This window comes from Astatotilapia calliptera, chromosome 3, assembly GCF_964374335.1.
Source record: "Astatotilapia calliptera chromosome 3, fAstCal68.1, whole genome shotgun sequence".
NCBI classification, from domain to species: Eukaryota; Metazoa; Chordata; class Actinopteri; order Cichliformes; family Cichlidae; genus Astatotilapia; species Astatotilapia calliptera.
Window position 1 is genome coordinate 65,405,138 of NC_137424.1, and position 21,019 is coordinate 65,426,156.

General features: G+C 40.2%; 1 protein-coding gene across 1 annotated transcript; it reads left to right on the forward strand.

Moving 5' to 3' along the window:
- The first annotated feature begins 5,097 nt into the window (after positions 1–5,097).
- On the forward strand, positions 5,098–20,763 carry LOC113019463 (alpha-tectorin-like). Its single transcript, XM_080293990.1, has 19 exons — positions 5,098–5,666; positions 6,207–6,282; positions 9,953–10,044; positions 10,333–10,557; positions 11,226–11,300; positions 11,449–11,554; positions 11,685–11,814; positions 11,948–12,197; positions 12,419–12,569; positions 12,697–12,784; positions 12,871–12,933; positions 13,121–13,320; positions 14,801–14,932; positions 15,026–15,213; positions 15,374–15,522; positions 16,929–17,174; positions 17,288–17,450; positions 19,162–19,254; positions 20,606–20,763. The coding sequence occupies exons 2-18, from the start codon at positions 6,237–6,239 to the stop codon at positions 19,252–19,254; spliced, it is 2,397 nt and encodes a 798-aa protein (XP_080150116.1). The 5' UTR covers positions 5,098–5,666; positions 6,207–6,236; the 3' UTR covers positions 20,606–20,763.
- The last annotated feature ends 256 nt before the right edge of the window (positions 20,764–21,019 follow it).

Here is a 21,019-nt window from a genome sequence, read left to right on the forward strand (position 1 = left end):
ATGGACTGGAGCACATCTGTCCTTAACATACCCTCTTAAACATCAGCTTGACACTGATATATCAAAGGAAACTTAACCGACTTTAAGTGCAAATGTTTCAACCTGAACAACTTAAAACTTCTCTGGGATACAATGTAAACAAAGACAAGAAGAAGAAAAATATTTCCATCAATAGTCACTTTTCCTAACCAGGAGACAAGTGAATATATTATGTAAAGAGTCCTTTTTCTCAGTCCTGGGGTTGTAACACCACAACCTCCTCAGTCCGTAATCAAAGAGTGTCTATTTGACAATAACCAAAATGTCTTTGGATAGTCTTTGTGAATGAAAACAAAACAAAAAAAACAAATGGTATTAGCTGGCCAGTGTTATGGTTCAAAAATATTGGAGATGGACACCAGAGGAAAAACCCACAATAACAACACTGGTCCGGTCGGGTTGAGTCAAACGATGATTTAATGATCACACACGTGGGAGATGGACACTGTATGCAGACAGTCTCAGATCTCATCTCAAAAAACACATTTCCATAGTTTTATGAAATCAGGGTATTAGAACGCCCCCTCATGCGTAGTGACAGGTGTAATACAATCAATGTTGACAATTTTATTTAACACAAAGAATAACATTGTCTCCTTCCCGAGGGCAGACGCTAACTGCCCCCCTTCTCCTGGAACCGTCTGTACCCTGCTGAGACACAACATGGCAACTACAAGGACTCTTTCATTTATTAAGACCATCAGTGTGTATTGCTCTAAATCAAGTATATAATATTAAATGAATATTGCTGGATCAGCTACTTCTACTTAAAACATATTAAAACATGACTAAGCACAAAATCACCAAGAATGACATCTTATAAGTGCTGTGTAAGCGCGTGCGGCCTCCCAAGCTCAAAGCCTTTGCCCTCCATAGATCAGCCAGACTCGCGCTGGCTGTAGCTTTTAACCTTTAATTACCTTGAGCACAACTCTAAAATGAGCAACAAACTGCAATGTGTATGGAATGATCATGGTTACATCTGCAATGGAAAATCATGTTATTATTCTGATACCTGTAAGAAAGATCAAATTAAAGTTATCACCATCACTGTAATGCAAAGAATAATGTAAGATCAAAAACTTCAATTCATGCTTAATGCAAAGCTGATTATATACTTCTAATGAACTAATAATGGCATATTAAAATATTAAATGATAATGAGAAAAACATCCCCTCCTAATTCTACACCAGCAAAATAAAGAGAGTGTATGGCACTGAGTGCGGGCGTGTGTGTGAGTACTTCGGTCCAAATAATCAAGGTCCGGATGGATGAAGGGATGGCGGCCGCTTGTCCTTTAATGGCACCAGTAAGGCAGCACAGTAGTAAGGCAGCACAGCAGCGAGGCAGCACAGCAGTAAGGCAGCACAGCAGCGAAGCGTCTGGCAGGAGAACGAACAATAGTCCTTTTCAAGGCTACTGCAGAAGGCGATATTCCCCGCTAGCTCACCCCAGCTTGTTCTCTGGCACAGCTACAAGCCACGTGAGCTCATAGCCCCTCCCGCTAGATAACCAAATTAACACTGGGTTACAAAAACACTGGAATTCAGCCTACACCTAAAAATTTCCATGTATGGTGGATCCTAGATGCACTCCAGCTGTCGATGGTGTACTGCCCACAACTCAACAATGGCCTCTGGGAACAGACATAAATAAAAAGTTGTGTAATGTTCAATCTCACATCCTGTCCAACCTTTTGGAATGAGGTCTGTCACACTAGGTGTTTTGGCAAGATGCACTCCAGAAAACATGCCTGTCACCTTTTCATTGACATTTACATTAATTTTAATGTAAATCAAATTAATTTGATTTGCATTAATTAACATTAATTATGTGTAACCACATAATTTCCTCAGGGATTAATAAAGTATTCTGAATGTGTCATTTAGTTCACTAATTAGTAGCATTTACCTTCACGACAGTGGTGATGTCTTTCAATTTGTAGCACAGCAAGTTTTTTGTGTTTATGATTCTGTGAGAATCGCTCCACATGGTTTACCCAAAGTATGTTGATTTCCTCAAAATCAAATGTGAAATGCGCCCTTATATCTGCTCCTCCCAAGCCTTGACATTCTAGATGTCTCATCCAAGTTTTTATAAATCTCAAAATACCTAAAAATTGTCTTTGTGTCCTTGCATGATGATACTGTAACTAGTTTTGTGTTTTTGCAAATATTTTGTTGACTCTTCATAAATAAAGGGGGTTTTCCACATACTTCACTCAAGTAAAATTGTTAAAAGTTAAATTGTCTACATTCCCCACTGGTTCCTGGTCCCTAAAAAGGTACCGTCTGAGCAGAAGCAGATGTAGATTAAAGTTGTTGTAATATGATGGCATTAACAGGACTCTAACAGTGTGAATACACAGTCATCCCAAAGATGAGGTGCAGTGAGGGTGACACGAAAACTTTCAGTGCATGCAAAATGACATCATTGCACTGAAAGATCCTCATTTTACACTCGGCTCCACTAAAATCCCATCTCGATGCAGTCTGGCCAGTTTAAAATACGTGTTCTTGCACAAAAGCACAACCAGAATACCATAGTAAAATGTCATGTGATTGAAAAAGTGAGACTGTGATGAAGATGATGTACATATGACAAAAATTAAATTTTTGCAAGAAATGCATTTTGAAAGTACACATAGTGTACTTTCTGTGGTGCAGTTTGTTAGCCCGAGTACATAAGCATACGCTGACAGATGTTCACCATCAGAGAAGCATGTACAAACTTAACGGTTCTTGATTCAGAGCCCAAATGTCAGAGTAAAGGAAGGCTTTCAGAATGTAAAGTGCGTATTGTTGTTAGCTGTAATAAAATCCCAGTGGGAACAAAATGTACACTAAAGTCCTTATTATCCAAACTGTTCCACATCCTGTATCTGTGTCTACACCGAGTCAAAGCAACATGACGTATAATGGGGTTTTTCAGATGAGTGTGTTAAGGACTGATAACAACTACGTAACACTGACACGATAACCTGTAAACATGCTGTGTACTCAAATGCATCTTTTGATATTTCAGAGGGCTGATAAAGGGACTGTGGGAGCTTTTCTATCTGTTACACCCAATAATTCTGACATGAAGCTGATGCTAATGACACTTACTAGAGATTTTTGTCAAACATCAGAAAACCTGCTCACAAAGGATTGGATCAATGGGTCAGTGAGTCCAAAGACTAAGCACAACGATCCTTCTAACATCTTTAAATGTAATGACCAATATTTTACATCCTGTTATGTTCCCTCCATTCATCCGCTAAAATTTAAAATTTGGGTTAAAACTTTTCAAACTTCAACATGGCATGTGTAAACATACTAGTTTTCTTAAGTAAGCCTAAATTATTTCTGTTTCAGAATCTTATTGTCAAGAACAACAAAATTGTAATCAAACCCGTCCTGAAAAAAATACTTTTTTATTAAGCCACAGCTGTGCAAATGATCTAGTTTAACTTTAAATCCACAAAACTTGTGAAATAAGTTAAAACTGAGGATTATCTTTCAACTTACACAGACACATTGTGCCAAAACCAAAAGAAATCAGTTTAGACTTGAGAAAAAGACTTGCTGAGGCTCAGAAAGCTGGAGCTAAAAATACAACATTAACAAAAATTTTCCAGGTGTCAAGAAGTGGAGTGAGAAGGATCATCGATACATTCAAAGACAGCCAGACAGTACAGAACAAGCCTGGCAGAGACTGGAAGGAATAGATCTCAAAGACTGGACAGAAAACTAGTGAGAGACGTGTCTAAAGACCCCAGAACAACCAACTCCTAGCGAACCTCGTCCCCACAGTGAAACACGGTGAGGATGCTTCATAGTGGAAGGAAACATGAAGAAAGAAAATGTGACAACCCTGAAGGAAAACATCAAGCAGTCAGCAGCAAAACTGTGCTTGGGTCTTCACTTTGTCTTCCAACATAACCACAAAACAAAACAGACGTGGCTCCTTCAGGAGGCGATGAAAAACCAGCTCACAATGAGCATTACTGACTGGCCTGCACAAAGTCCTGACCTGAAGCCTGCTGAACATCTGTGGAGGGAACTGAAGACCGAGCTCCATAAAAGATGATCGTCAAATCTGGAGGTGCTTGAGAATTTTGCAAAAGAAGAATAGGCTGGGGTTACTCGGTTCAGGCTGTTATCCAACAGAGACCACACACAGCTGACTGTTAGCATCAGTGACGCTAATAATTCTGACCCTGCTAGTTTTGTGTTTTTGCAAAGTAAGAAGTAATGTGAGCATTCAAAATAAAACTAGGATGTTTGAACACGCTGTTTTAAACATTCCTGCTCTGTTTAATGAAATGTTCATTGAGCGACTAATGACCTACAGTGAAGTGATCATATTAGCCAGTGAAAGAGTGACATTATTCCATTTTTACCTATAATAGTTGTGGCCGATCTGTGTTTAATTCTGGGTAACTCACTCTTACTGCTTAATCAGTCTCTCTGTAGCTACTTAGAGTTGTGTTGCTGGCATATGCGACGTGCTTCTGACAAAAATTGATTAGTGTATTAATCTTTTGTTAATCTGTCAGCACAAGGAGTGAACTAAAGGAATTTTTGTTTGATACGATATCTCTGGCCTCAAACGTTCCAGCCTTGGGACTCTCCTCCATCTCTGCCATCTCTGTATCTTGGTGGCCTTGACGACTTTCTTGCCCGTGTGCACTTGTGTTTGCAGCCACGTGGTGATTAGAAAGCTGAGATTACGAACGGGACCGGGACAAGATGTTGGTCACTAGAAAAATCTCAGCAATCAAAATTCATAAGGAATTATGTCTAATTTTATTCCATTTAAGAAGACATAAATGTTATATGCTGAAAGGTTTCAAAAAACACCTGAAGCTCTCGGGGGCTTATTTCAGGTGTCTCTCTGTAAGAGGCTGATTCATCAGTGGGAGGTTCCCATCAGGTAGCTCCTCCAGCCCTCCTCTCTACCCCACTGGTTCCTGGTCCCTAAAAAGGTACCGTCTGAGCAGAAGCAGATGTAGATTAAAGTTGTTGTAATATGATGGCATTAACAGGACTCTAACAGTGTGAATACACAGTCATCCCAAAGATGAGGTGCAGTGAGGGTGACACGAAAACGTTCAGCACAAGGAGTGAACTAAAGGAATTTTTGTTTGATACGATATCTCTGGCCTCAAACGTTCCAGCCTTGGGACTCTCCTCCATCTCTGCCGTCTCTGTATCTTGGTGGCCTTGACGACTTTCTTGCCCGTGTGCACTTGTGTTTGCAGCCACGTGGTGATTAGAAAGCTGAGATTACGAACGGGACCGGGACAAGATGTTGGTCACTAGAAAAATCTCAGCAATCAAAATTCATAAGGAATTATGTCTAATTTTATTCCATTTAAGAAGACATAAATGTTATATGCTGAAAGGTTTCAAAAAACACCTGAAGCTCTCGGGGGCTTATTTCAGGTGTCTCTCTGTAAGAGGCTGATTCATCAGTGGGAGGTTCCCATCAGGTAGCTCCTCCAGCCCTCCTCTCTACCTGGGTGTGGACAGCAGGAAGGATCCAAATAAAGAGAGACGGACGGCTCACAGAGACACCATCACCAGACAGCCTCCTTAGCAGCAGCCTCCACCCTCCTCATCCTCCAACAGAGCTCCAGAAGGTAAGACGAGCTGCACGAGTAGAACAATAAAGAGTCACTGACGGGCATCTCTGTGGCTTTAACAGGATAAATAACAGACAGACGAAGGAGTGGGCAAAACTCGCACACTGACTTTTAGAACTTTTAAATGCCGAGTCCTCCTTTTAAAGGATAAATTCAGGGTTTTCGTTGGTTTTTTTGCTCATGATACGCATTCCTCCAGTCTTTTATTCATATTGTTATGTTTCTCTTCTTTGAAGTTTGGTGTTTAATGAGAAAATAAACTTAGATTCAGAGAGGAAATGTGCCAAGTGTTGATGCAAGGAGACAAATTTCACTGACAGCTGAAGGAGCATGGAGATGTTTAACTCGCACAGTGATGATTGTTCAGTTAGTCTGTTTCTGTGACATCATCAGAGTCATAATTTCAAACATTCTGCATGCTGGGATTTTCCTAACCTTACAGATGATGTACAGTAATAACTCCAAGTGTTACCATTTGATGTTTGTGCTACTTTCTGTCCAATCACAGACGTCCAACTGTGTTTTTTTTTCTTTCAGGTCTTTGTCAGGCGATTGGTTCCCTCCAACATGCTGTGCCCACTGCTCTTCCTGTCTGCATTCATTGTACTGGCAGGTAAGCATGCACCGCAGCTACTTTAAAAGTATCCTTACTAGGGATGGGTACCGGTACACCGGTTCTGACATAAACGGTAGTAACCAGACCAAAAAGCAGCGCACATTTCGGTGCTTTATTTCGGTGCTTTTTTTTCCTGAGCTGTGATACACTTTAGATTCTAGCCAATCATTTTACGTTTCCGAGGATAGTAGGCGGGTCCAGGTACGTACGTTCTTTTAGAGCAGAGCTACAGATTAAAAATGTCCAAGGTGAAGCGTTCAAAAGTGCTTTAAGCTGATACTGTGATACTGTGCAAAGGAGGCAACACCTCGAATCTGATGAAACACCTGGCGACGCATAGCGTTTTTTTAAAAGCCGAGAAATGCGCCGTATTTGATGGCAGCAGCAGCCGAGAGGAGAGTCCTGGCCCCTAGCCCTGCCAGTGTAGCAGAAATGATGAGGATGATGATGCAGCAGCAGCCGTTCTTCTCTGCGTGAGTAGCTTAATGTTGTTCGTGTGTAGTTTACGTTGAGTAGGCTAACCATGTTATTACATTAATGCATGTAAGGTGAACTAGCAAACATCATCATAGCTACATGCGGCTGTCTTCTTGTTTGATGGCAGATACTCCCTTCACCCTGGCCAAAAAGGCTAAAATGACCAAAGAAAAAGTGGGAAACCTCACTCATGTCATTGCCTGGCCCTATTTGGTTCATAACAGACAGAAAGAACATTACCTTAAAAAGGTACAAGAGGTTTTTGGACAAAGTTGGTGTTTTTTCCATTGTTTAAGCACTGCTTCCAGCCAAGAGTGATACCATACATGCCCCATAGCTGCAGAAAAGGCTAACATTGTTGTCTTTTTACAAAAAACAGCTGAACATGAGAAGTTTTTGGACCAATTTTGTGATCTCCATTCTTTAAGCACCGGTTTGAGCACCGTTTGAGCACCGGCACCGTTTCAAAAGTACCGATTTGGCACCGGTATCGGATAAAACCTAAACGATACCCATCCCTAATCCTTACTAGACTTGAGTATTTGGTGATTAGTATTCAGGAACTGATAATCAGAGACTGAGGAACAAAGACCAAATGACCTGAAGTAAGGAGGGACAGTGAAGGCCATTTGAAGTGCTGATAATCTGACAAACATGGACAGATTTTCCTGGGATCCTTGCTTTCATATCTTTATTTTAGAATAAACAATCATACAAACAAACAAGCATTTTTAAAGAGTTCAAGGGATGTAGATCTCTGTCATCCGCCCATCCATCAATCTGATGGTTCATTAATTACATTCAACACGACTCCCTGAACTCTTTCAAACGCCCTGTCTTGTCTTTTAGTTTCTATGATTTTCTCGTGGAAGGTTTGGCGCGTTTGACAATGCTATGGTCTTTTTTGCATTGAAAACACTGAGCTCTACTAACATTTTGCTCACATTTAACATGTTTGTGTCCTTCAGGGTCAAAACACACTAAATATAGTTTTGGGTCTATGTGGAAGAAATTATTTCCTGTTTTCTGTTCACATTCAATTTAACTCACTCATCTTAAACTTTTCACGTAATAACTGAACATTTCAAGTCCTGTTTTTTGTTAATATTGAGTTATTTTCGTGGCATTTTGAACTAATAAGACTCAGACAAATTATAACCCCTAGTCCTGATCCTAAACTTGAGTTACTAAATTGAAATTTAAAGACAATAAACCAAAAGTGTCACTTGCAGATAACTGACAGCATTTTTTTCAGTGGCAGAAACAAGCTTCCATATTTACTGGATGCAGGAAGATAAAACTGTATCATGGGGAAAATATGGATCGCTACATACAAAAATAGCAGTGTGTGTGTGAAGAGAAAGGCACTGTAGAGAAATATATAGTACTAAAAGTTTAAACTTCAAGCACTTCAGTTGTTAAACATTTTTCAGTTTTACTAAGGTCACCAATACAAATATCTGCTCTCTTTTAGAATAATATATTAATGCTTATAAAACAGAAAAGATGTGTTAAGATATCTGCAGCCAGCCAGGAGAAAATCAGCAAATAAAGTTGAGAATCTTTTTTTTTCTTAACTGATACTCAGAGAAATACAAAAACATTACTTTGAGTTTGATTCCATAAAAAGTGACAAAAACATTAGCGTCCATCGTGCGTGGGAAGAAAACTTCTTTTTACAGCGAAAAAAACCCCCTAAACTTCCAAGCAAGCACCGAGTAGCTACCACATAATGGGAATCTCACAGAGAAACTCGCGGATTCTTCAACTGACCGCGGCACACCTGCACCAGGGCAAGCATCCGCCTACCCTACTCCTGCTTCACAGGTGAAAATAGAGCAAAAGGACCGCTGAGTCTTTGATTTTATTTATTTTCTGCTGTGTTTTACTTGCATCTATTTGAAAGAGTGAGTGTAAACACAAAATAATATTTTATTTTATGTGCTGGAATGTGCAGAAAATAGGTTTAAATGTTAAACTAATTTATTCAAGTCAGAGAATGGTGCATATAATTTAAGTTTTGCTTGATGCAAAAAGTTAAAAGATTAAAACTAATAAAACAAGCTTTAAAAAGAGACTTTTCCATTTGATTACATTTTGTATGATGGATTATGCAGAAAAAGTAGAATTGGGCTGAAAGATCTATCGCTTTATCACCTCTTCAGGTTGTAAATCGTGTTTTTAAAAAGTAACTAAGTAACTAAGTAATTAATTACTTTTGAAAATAAGTAATCAGTAAAGTAACGGCATTATTTTTTGGGGAGGTAATCAGTAGTTACTGATTACTTTTTTCAAGTAACTTGACCAACACTGCTCGCCATACAGAGGTCCGAGGGATCTCCCAGAAATGGCCAAGCTCATTTCTGGAGAATAGGTGACTGATTTCATACCTGCTGATCTCTTACCCAGTGCAGGTTAGGTTTGCAGTATTAGTTACCATCATGATATGCCCCAGTCACACTTTCACAGGACAGGAAACCCAGCGTAAATAAGTTTGAATCCTGCTTCGTAGTGGACCTCCAGTCTTTGCATTTGGAGTATTTTCCCTGTCCATATCTGTCTGTTACTGGTTTTTCAGCTTCACCCTGATTATCTGTGAGTCCCTGTCATGTATTTCATACATTTTGTTTTACTTTGTTTTAGCCTCACTGGCACTCTGAATGTTATCAACTCAACATATTCAGATCAAAACAGCTCTCATTCTCTTTTCCAAACACTGCATAGCTGATCTATACGATGCAATATCTGAAGTTACAACATAGTAACCTTTCTGTACTTTAGTGTTTAGGCCTGTCGTGAGAGTACATGTTAATGTACTACCGTAACATAGATAAGACTTCATAAGTCCCCATATATCCATCAACCCTATTTCTTTAGCAAAATAATTTGAATAGTTGTTTTACACCAGCTATGAGACTGATCATGACCTATCCGGCTGTCCATCGCTGCATCGAGTATGCTCTGCTATTACAAATAAGAGTGTAAAGTGAGTAAGTAATAAAAACGTTAAGTCTACTATACCCATCCATATAAGTTCCCCAAGTTTAACTTGTAATCTACCCTCCTTTTCCAAGATTTTGGCAACTTGTACGAATACTTTGTTTCTACAAACGCGTGAATGTGAACCTTTGTTTGTCCTAACAGCTAACAAGCTGCAGCTCACACCTCTCACGTGTGTCTGTGTCTTCAGGTGCTGAGCAACAGTCAGTCACTCAGCCTTCAGTGGTGGACATCAGCTCATGTCCCATCACATATTATGGACAGACGTACGGGAAGCTCTATGTGAGTAGGATGAAGCCTGATGTTTTAGCAGAGCTTTATGTGTTGTTGCTGTTTAATCTCCACCTGTAGCAGAGATGATGTTTGCAGACTGAGTGAAGAGTTCAGAGATCAGCGTCTTATTAATGTCCTCTGCAGTGATGCTGAGTATGTAACCATCACCTGATGCAGCTTCCTGAAGCAGAGCGAGAGCTCTGACTGAAACCTGAGCACCAACAGTTCAGCTGTACATGACAGAAAAACCCACAAAATATTTTGCTATTTGATTTGTTGTGTCTCTGATTTTTACAGGTGACCTTCACAAGACGAGACATTGTGATGTGTTTTGACAAGTTTTACGACCCTAGGAATGAAGGCGACTGCATCGTGGGGAGCTCACCTGACAAAAGGAGAGCAGCTTTTAATATAGTTCAAGCAGAGTCTGTTCTTGAACGTTGGGTTAAAAATAAAACACAAACAATTCAGAACAGTTTGAGATGCAGTGTGCAAATAACCATGCAGATCAGCAGTTCAAAGGTGAGTCCTGCTCTGCATCACAAAGCCTGAAGGGTGTGCCTAAAATGAATAGTTTCAATCAACACTGAAAACAAACATAAAATGAAAAATGTTTTTTTTATTTTTTAAAGGGACATTGTAGACTAATTAACATGAGTATGTCAGATGCAGCCGTACAGGCTAGTTTTCACCTGAAGGGTGAAGGAAAACCAAAGATGCAAAGGCATCTAAGCGTACACAGGAGACAGGACCAACGCATGTGAATGGTAAAAGTAATGCATAATCATAACCAAACAAACTAAACATCAAAAGCAACTATTAAAGATTGAAAACAGAAGCACTTCAAGACAATACAGACCATGAAAACAGAGACTTGCATGGATATCACTTCAGTATATGACAACATGTTGGATTATGATCGTGTTTGTTTAAAAATCACTTTTTCTGCTATTTTTGTTGCTAGCAGAAGGATTGGTCTGATGATTGGTTATATAATCACCTGATTTAAAAACATGTGTGATGACTGTAGTTTTTATAGCATATGGAAACACTCCATTATGAAATTCAAAATGTTTTAGCAATGCAGCTCAACAGGCCCAATGTTAATGTTGTGAACCTGAGCTTTTCTAAACACTTTCAGATGAAACTTCTTCACAGTGACTGAATCTTTCCTGTTAACCTGTTTACAGATTAGCTTACACCTACTCAACTTTGGGACAGAAGCAGCTCTGAGTTTGGAAGCACATGGCACTGGTTTAGTGGCGGTGAGTCTGTGTGTATATGAACAATAACACTTTGACGTAATATGTTAAATACTTTATATTTAATGCCAACATTTGTGTCTGTTTTCAGCTTGATGTCAGTTCTTTCTGTTCTGTGATTATAACATTAGCTGTGTTTGTTTCTGTTTAGTTCTATACTCAGGTCAGTGATGTCGTAATCGACAAAGTAGAGGTTAATAACGTTCTTAACAACAATCACAATGATACCATAGATATCAGTGGATGCAGACACTCAGGTTAGTGAATCTTAAACTCCTACCGTGACTTTGGGATTATGTAATTCTGAAAGATTTGATTGTTACTGTTTTATTTGCACTTACAGTTGGAAAACTGTTGAACTAAAGTGAAGCCTCTATCTCTTCCCAGATACTGTGTATAAACCTGGTACTGTGGTCAACTCTGACCCACAAATCTGCTCCAGTGTCACCTGTTCTGAGACTGCAACCCTCCAGACCTCTGGTTGTGGTCCATTGGAGCATTGTCAAGGCAACGGCATGTAAATATTTTCTCTTCATATTTTGTTACTAAAAGGTTCTACAGTGAAATAACTTAAGAAATAGAGGGTCCCCTGGGGTAACCTTCTTTGGCAGCAACTCATGGTGATGTTTGTGGTTGGTTGCCTTTGTTAGCTGTGTGTTGGACACCATGTTGGACTCCACCTGCACTGTGACCGGCCCCACTGTCATCGACGTCCACGGCCATATGAACTCCATCCAGGATCGCTGTGCATACTCTCTGTTCTCGACTCCGTCACTCCCAGACTTCCTTGTTCTGGGGAACTTCAGGGACAGACGTCGTAAAGATGTGAGCTTTTTGGACAGTGTGACGCTGCGTGTGGACGGGCATGACATTCACCTGGAACAAGGTGGGAGAGTTCAGGTAAGCGACCTACAGCCACAGTTCATGTGTCAGAGTGGAGTCTGATCCAAAGTCCTCCCTCATCCTCTGCTGTGTCTCCTCGCATCGTTCTTCTCAGGGCTGTTAGAAGCAGTTCTTTCAGAGCTGCTGAACTCAGTGGTTGTTGCTGTGAAATCAGCCTGTTTGTGTGTTTGACATGTTTCACTCAGTGTTTCCACCACTTTGTCTCTGCTGTGATGCAGCTGGACGACTCCACACTGACCCTCAGCAGCTCACCTCAGTTGGTTCATGGTGTGCAGCTCTCTAAGGACCAAACTGGAGTCACTGCCGAACTCACCAACCTCAACATCTCTGTCTTCTTTGATGGCAACACCGCACAGATCCTCTTAGAAGGTACAGAAAATAAAGTTTAACTCATGTAATGTAAACTGTAAACTGTGCTGTTATTTATTGAGCTGCTGTGTTCCTCCAGTTTGAATATTGATGCTGATCTGACTCATTCTGTCCTGATCCTGTGCAGGACCTGCTGGTTCATCTGTGGAGGGTCTGTGTGGAAACTCCAGCAGCTCTCTGAGTGACCTGAGGCTCTCTGAGTACAGCTTCACCAGGTAAGACCTCATCACTGCTGCTGCTGATGTTGCAGATATTCTGTTTGTATGAATGAGCCTGAACTTTGTTGTTTGTCGCCCCCTAGCTGTGAGATGCAGTACAGTGAGACTGCTGACAGCACGATCGACTGCACCAGTGTGACTGAACGGTGAGCAGACTGATCCACAAGGCAGGATCTCTTTACCCTTTGACGTAATAAAAAACATGTGTGTTGATCTGTCTTGTAAATTACATGGTACATCACATGTGACTGTAGCATAGATGGAAGATAAACACAACTGATTACAGATTATTATTTTATTGTCTTCAATTTTGTTTCTCTATCTGTGGTACAGCTGTAATCTCCTGAAGGAGGCGCCCTTCTCCTCCTGTAACACTGACATCGACCCAGAGCCCTACGTAACCGCCTGCACCGACACTTTGTGTAAATATCCTGCAGTGGACGGACTCAACTGTCAGTTCCTGAAGGCCTACGCCAGAGCCTGCAGTCTACACAACCACGCTCTGGATGGCTGGACATCAAATACCGGCTGCTGTAAGATGTTAATAAGACCTTAATAAGACGTCAGATTGTCACTGATTTCTAGAATCGATTCAATTCTGATTCGATTCGATTTGATTTGAATCGGGGAAATTTGGCCTCAGACAGTCAGAAATATTATAATTCAGATCATGCATCGGTACATTTCTATATTTTTATATCTATAAAAAGAAAGCTGACACTTGCGAGACTTTATCAAAGGTGTAAGCATCACAGCAGATACCTTTGTGTCAAAGTAACTGAGGATAAAACACAGAAAAACATGAAGGTGATTTTCCTGGCCTGAGATTTTATAAAAATATTCTGTAGTAGATCAAAAACGAAAGAAACCCATTAATCAGCATATGAACATTACCTGATGCTGCTGAAGTGAAGCAGAGCAAAGTTACAGAGGTTTTATTAGAGACACAGCTAAACGTTTTGCAATTTTGCACAATTTTAAAAAGTTTAAATTTGTTCAGTAGCCTATTGAACAGCAGAAATTAGCTTTTCTTTTCGGAAGTAAGTAAAAGGAAAAAAACAGCGGCCAACAGTGCTGTAAACAATGGTAGACTTGTGCGAAAGCGAATAATGAAGAAAACAGAATTTTAGACTGGAAACTTGTTAGCAGAGACGGGTCTTCCAGCAGAATCTGCATGAATATTGAAGATACTTATTATCTAGACGGAGGAATAATCACACGTGGGGCATCGGCTTTCATGGGAACATTCACACCAAAAGGTGACTTTGTTTATTGAACTCTCGCGTATACTCCGCAGCATAACAGGAAGCATCCTTTCAAAATAAAATCACAACAGATGACAATGAGGGCATACCTATTAACTAGCTCAACAAAACTGTTCTTGAAGTAGACTGAGAGAGAGAGAGAGAGAGAGCTGTGCATGAAGTGTGATTGTATCGTGGTGGAAGCAAAACAGCAAAAGTAAGAGGGAATTCACGTCGATGTTTATCAAATGTGAAGCGTAGTTTGCTGCTTCTTTTGTGCTGGTTCAGTGAAAACCTGCAGCTTCGGAATCTAGCGTAAAAAATACGTACACACAAAGCGTGGACCCGCCGAAACATCAGAATCAGCGAGCTGTCGGCTTTCAGCTCCAGTCCGTGCCGTCGGGTGAGAAAGGCAACATCTCACTGATTCTGATCCTGATCCGCGGGTCCGCGCTTTGTGTTTACGTCTTTGTGCAGAATCCATGTACCTGCTCTCATTTACTGTTTTAGCTGTTTGGTGGTTGTTGAAATTTTGTGAGGTTTAACCTGAGATTCTGGCTTTTCGGGCAAATTAAAATTTAGATTAAAAAATCGATTCAGGATTTTAATGAATCGATATCACGTTATCCAAGCTAGAATCGATTTTAATCGATAAATCACTAATCAAAACCCACCCCTATTAATAAGCTCTCCTTTGTTAAAGAACTGAACTGTGGATTTTTAGAGCTCCCATGTTTTCAGGATAATAGATGAGTGTGTTCCTCTGTAGCCTCTGAGGCCTTCTGTCAGGACAGGACCTGCAGCGATCACGAGTTCTGTGGTGAGAAGACGGTCAGTGGTGACACTCGCTGCTTTTGTCGGGCCATTTTTGCCTCCAAGTACCAAGCAAACAACTCTTTGGGTACGACAGCTGTGACATCACCATGACAACAGGGCTGAATAATGTAGGAAAGCTTCTAACTGTGATTTTTCTGACTGATATTGTGACGTTCAGGTGATGCAACGGTCTGCAAGGAGAACTCTGCTTCACTAACTCTGGTCGGTTGTCTCCTGGAGGACAAAGACATCAATTACTCTGCTTTACACCTCAACGACCCGACCTGCAGGGGTCGGGTGGACAAGCTCACCCACATGGTGACCTTCAGCTTCAACAGCAGCAACAGATGTGGGACGGTGGTCACGGTGGGTTTCATCTCCTGCTGTTTAAGCTTTGATCTCTGTGAATTCTAAAATTTTTGGTCATCTGAAGTTTATACCAGTCAGTCAACATCTTAAACAGTATCAGATGTTAAAGATGAAACAATGAAGAACTTGCTTAGTATCTGATTATGTGACCCTGCAGACCAACAACAGCTACATCATCTATAAGAACACCATCAGGAGCCAGAATTACTCTGACGTCATCACTCGCAAAGACCAAGTCCAGATCGACTTCTCCTGTGTTTACAGTCAGCCGAACATCAACACTGCAACCTTCAGAATCAGAGACTGGTTTGTAGTGGCTGCTAGGTATTGTTTGAATATTTGTTAAAATGTGGGCATTGCTAACAGTGCAAGTATTTTAAGATGTTGGGATTAGGGCTGCTCGATTATGGCAAAAATGATAATCACAATTATTTTCACTGAAATTGAGATCTCGATTATTTGACGATATTTATTTAACCCTTACGACCTACTATAGAACCAAGTCCGCCAGAGCTTATATTATTTTTTTACATGTTGTAGTGCCATTTGTGGGAGCATTTCAAGTTGCTATACAACTATTATAGCCCATATTTTAATAATATGTATGCATTAAGTCCATAGTAACTACATTAATTGCAAAAAAGTGCAATAAACTACAAAAAAAATTGAAAATCATTTTTGTTTTTTTTACATATATTTCTACTTGGAGAAATTTAAGAGGTTTATCCCTCAAAACTTTAAATACAAAAAAGTTGCAAAAAATAGTTTACAACAACAGGAAATTTATTTTGAGTGTCTTCATAGTTTTATTTTGGAGATACACCAATTTTTATATACTGCAGGAAAAACGAAAAAACAATCCTAGCATGTGCATCAAAATAAACTATTTCCAGCAGTGCAATTCGAGTTCTAAGCATCCCAGAAACTATTCAGAAAAGTCAAACATGACCAGTATAGGCTTTTAAGCCCTACAAGTAAAAAACTACATTTTCCGCGAAAATGACGTCATTTCCGGTTTCGGGCAGGAAATGGCGGACATGCGATAGTTCCCGCTGACGTCTGTTTCACTGTGGGAAGTGTTACGAACAGCTGATCGGATCGGCAAAGCGTGTTTCTGGAATATTATGTTTTTGTTCCTGCAAGCGCTTTTTATGCAATTTTTGCAAAGCTTTATGTGGAAGGAAACCGTGACCGAGGACAAGCTGATGGAATAAGATGTAAGTACAACTCCTCTGGTTTCATATGCAAAAAAAACTTATTGCGCTAGCTTACACGGCTCAGGGTTCTTCAGGGATTTAAAAATAGTTACGCAAAACGGAGCGTGCTGCTCTGACTGGATTTAAAGGGTAAACAATGACTTTAAAAAATAATATAAAATAGTGTGCAACACCACTGAAGTTTTTTTTAACCTCTCTTTTCAACCAACGGCAGTCACTCTCCTCTCCAAATAACTTCTGCTTAGCTTTCCGAGCTTCCCTCGGGTCCTCTTAATCAGCGGTCTCCACCCTTTTTTGCGCCACGGACCGGTTTATGCCCGACAATATTTTCACGGACCGGCCTTTAAGGGTAAATGAGGGAGGGGCTAATAATCGGCTCAGTCATTTTTAATGATCGTTGAAAGCCCAGATCGTAATCGTGATTAAAATTCGATTAATTGAGCAGCCCTAGTTGGGATTGTTGTTAACAACAGTGTAAATGTGTGCATTCTGCAGGTCCGTTGCACAGCGCATCACATCTGGAGCTTGGAATTACACTCTGACTATCAAGGCCTACACTGATGCCGGCCGCACACAACTTGTGGAGTGGAACAGTGAATTGCAGTTGAACGAGAAAATCTGGATGGTGTTGAAGACCGATGGCTTGGATGGAAGCATGGTCAGTGTGGTGACCGACTCCTGCTGGGCAACTGGCAAGGCATCACCCACCAGCAGTCCAAGACATGATCTGATCATTAACGGGTGAGAGAAACTCAGAGGTGGTGGTTGCTCGCTGCTGCTCAGAGATTAATTCAACTCCTTTTGATCACTATTATGGACTCCTGAACAAAGTTTATTTTCCTGCTTATGATCAGCTGTGCAAACCCTGCTGACCCGACGGTGCAGGTGGAGGAAAACGGACTGGCAACCTCCACTTACTTCTCCTTCAACATGTTCCGGTTCACTGGGGGCTCTAGTGACATCTTCCTTCACTGCCAACTCCACCTGTGTCCCAAACAGGGGAACAACTGCATCCCGGTACGCAAATGTTCATAGAAAGATATACCAAATCTGGCCATCTTTTCTGATTTCATGAGACATTGCTCTGCACATAGACATTTCTCTTCAGTGTGCAAATGTTCAAACACTGAAGCGCATTATTTACTGTTCCTTATCCATAGTGTCTTTTGCTATTGATGTCCAAATAGCTTCTAGATGTCCACAGAGAATTGGTTTGCATAAAACGAGCTGTCTTTGAATACATTAAATCTCAAATCTGCTCAACAGAACTGAAGTCTGACCTTTTGCTTCGCCATTTCATCAGGTCCAGAACTTCACATTCTTTTTTCTTGGTCAAATAGTGTCTGCACAGCTTTGACTTATGATTGGGGTCAATGTCTTGTTGGTATATGAACCCACGACTAATCAGCTCCGGTCCAGAAGAGACTCCATAATGCACTAAAATGTTGTGGTAGACTTTCTTGTCCATGACACCATAGATTTTTTTTTTTCCTAATTTGCCCGAGCTGTTAGATATGGGTGCAGTGCATCAAGCATTAACCCTTTAAAGGCGGTCGGAGCAGCAACGCTCCGTTTTGCGTAACTATTTTTAAATCCCTGTAGAACCGGAACCATGTAAGCTAGCACAATAATTTTGTTTTGCATATGAAACCGGAGGGGTTGTACTTACATCTTATGCCATCAGCTTGTGCTAGGTCACGGTTTCCTTCCACATATAGCTTTGCAAAAATTGCATAAAAAGTGCTTGCAGGAACAAAAATGTAATATTCCAGAAACACACTTTGCCAATCTGATCAGCTGTTCGTAACACTTCCTACATTGAAATAGACGTCAGCGCGAACGATCGCATGTCCGCCATTACCTGCCCGAAACCGGAAGTGACGTCATTTTCGCGGAAAATGTAGTTTTTTAGTTGTAGGCCTTAAAAGCCTATACTGGTGTTTTTAAAAGTCATGTTTGACTTTATGCTTTTCTGAATAGTTTCTGTGATGCTTAGAACTCAAATTGTACTGCTTTAAATAGTTTATTTTGATGCACATGCTGTTTTCTTTGCAAATTTGCATTATAGGATTGTTTTTCAATTTTTCTGCAGTATATAAAAATTGGTGTATCTCAAAAATAAAACTATGAAGACACTCAAATTAAATTTCCTGTGGTTGTAAACTATTTTTGCAACTTTTTCGTATTTAAAGTTTTGAGGGATAAACCTCTTAAATTTCTCCAAGTAGAAATATATGTAAAAAAACAAAACAAAAACGATGTTCAATTTTTCTGTAGTTTATTGCACTTTTTTGCAATTTATGTGGTTAATATGGATTTAATACATAAATATTATTAAAATTTGGGCTATAACAGTTGTATTGATGTATAGCAACTTGAAATGCTCCCAAAAATGGCACTACAGCATGTGAAAATATAAAGTAAGCTTTGGCGGACTTGGTTCTATGGTAGGTCTTAAAGGGTTAAAAGGTTCTTCAGCTTTTGAAAATGCTGTTTCTGATGCTGTTCATTGTTATCACCGGAATTCATCATTTTTAAAAGATGAATCGACCCATATATAATAGATGCTGATCGACTTTCAGAGACTACTATCATCAGATTCAATAAAAATGTTATAATTGGAGGGTTTTGACACAAAAGATGAAATGTTTGCTGTCAGTGGCTTCAGTCCTAAATGAATGGATCACTCTTGGTTTTGTAAAGCCTGGACTTTGTCTTTAACTTCCAGACGTGTAACACACCTGCTCGGGTACGCAGATCTGCCAGTTTGACATATGAACCTGAAGCTCCAGCCTTCATCAGCGTGTCCTGGACTTATTAGGTAAGGTACAATCGGCTTTTGTGATTTACCATCATATATGTTATGTGGTGATTGCTGAAGAGAACAGTGAAGTTTAAGTAAGAAATTCAGAAAGAGGAAAAATGCCTGAGGAAACCTCACTGGTGGAGGTGGAAAGAGACATTACAGATATGTTAGCAATTTTTACTGGAGTTAAGTTTTCTGCCCACCTAAACTGATGGGTTTGTATTTCCAACTTTGCCTGATAAGCTGTTGAGTGAATAAAATGTCCTAGTTTATACAGTGGTTCAAAAAGGTGTTTCCCCCCTTCCTGATTTGCTATTTCCTTTGTAGATTTGTCACACTTAAATGTTTCAGATCATCAAAAGAATTTAAATTTAAAATTTTAAGAGGAAAAAACCTACATGGCCCTGTGTGAAAAAGTGATCGCTCCCTTAAACCTTATAACTGGTCGGGCCAAACTTAGCAACAACAGCTGAAACGAAGCGTTTACCATAAATGGCAGTCTGTCTTGTACAGTGCTGTGAATGAATTTCGGCCCGCTCATTTTTGCAGAATTGTTGTAATTTAGCCACATTGGAGGATTTTCAAGCCTAAACCACCTTTTTGAGGTCATGCTACAGCATCTCAATCAGATTCAGGTCAGGAATTTGACTTTGGCCACTCCAAAGTTTTCATTTTGTTTTTCTTAAGCCATTGAGGTGGACTTGCTGTTGTGCTTTGGATGATTGTCCTCCTGCAGAACCCAAGTGAGAATATACGGCCATCTGTTCGTGATCTCAGCTTGAGGTCAAGAATCGTTCTTTTGTGACCTCCTGGATGAGTTGCTGATGCACTCTTGCAGTAATTTTGGTAGGCTGGCCTGTGAAAGTTCATCACTGTTCGAGGTTTTGTCCATATGTGGATAATGGCTCTCACCGTGGTTCACTGAAGTCCCAAAACCTTAGAAATGGCCTTCTAACCCTTTCCAGACTGAGAGATGTCACCTACTTTGTTTATCAGCCGTTTCTTTGGATCGTGGTATGTTGTTTTGCTTTTTGAGATCTCTTAGCTTGCTTCAGTTTGTTAGAAAATTTCTATTTAATTACAAATACTTTTTCATACAGGGCCATGTTATCTTTGTCTAATATTTAAATTTGTTTGATGATCTGAAACACTTAAGAGTGACAAATACACAAAAAATAGGAAATTAGGAAGGGGGCAAACACTTTTTCACACCACTGTACGTCACCTGACAGTCCAGCATCAGGGCAGAGGTCATCCTCAAACACAGATGATTCCAACAGAAGAACTGGGATATGATTTGTGAAAAGGAGCCAAGGTCTGTGACAGAAAGAACAGCAGTCACAGTTTACTCTGGTTGTCTTCTCAGGTGGTTTCCACGGTGACTTTGATGGACTGACTGACCAACCGAGTGCTGACCTAATGTGACAGTGTTCGCAGAGACAAGAGACATGCTGCTTTTATCCATCTCCTTTATACTTGTACTATTTCTGCTAAAGGATGGAAAAATAAAGCGTGTGGTAACCAGTCTGTGTTTTTCCAGAATTTCATTACTTCTACTTTTTGGCTCTGAAACTGTTCAGCTTGAACTCCAGTCTTTTCAGCTTTAATGAATATTTCCTGCAATACATTCAGAGGCTTTGAAAAGCTGACGGGCTTAGAAAAATGAAAAGATGTGCACTAATATTAGTGTTACAGACACCACCCATTCATTCCACATTTAAACATACAGTTGTGGTCAGATGTTTATACACACTCATCATGAATGTCATGGTAATTTGGT

Bases quoted from the DNA above. Each gene is read 5' to 3' on its own strand.
- LOC113019463 (XM_080293990.1), top strand. From the start codon at position 6,237: ATGCTGTGCCCACTGCTCTTCCTGTCTGCATTCATTGTACTGGCAG. The intron at 12,934-13,120 runs GTGAGCAGACTG...TCTGTGGTACAG, and splicing joins TGCACCAGTGTGACTGAACG to CTGTAATCTCCTGAAGGAGG. The intron at 13,321-14,800 runs GTAAGATGTTAA...GTTCCTCTGTAG, and splicing joins GACATCAAATACCGGCTGCT to CCTCTGAGGCCTTCTGTCAG.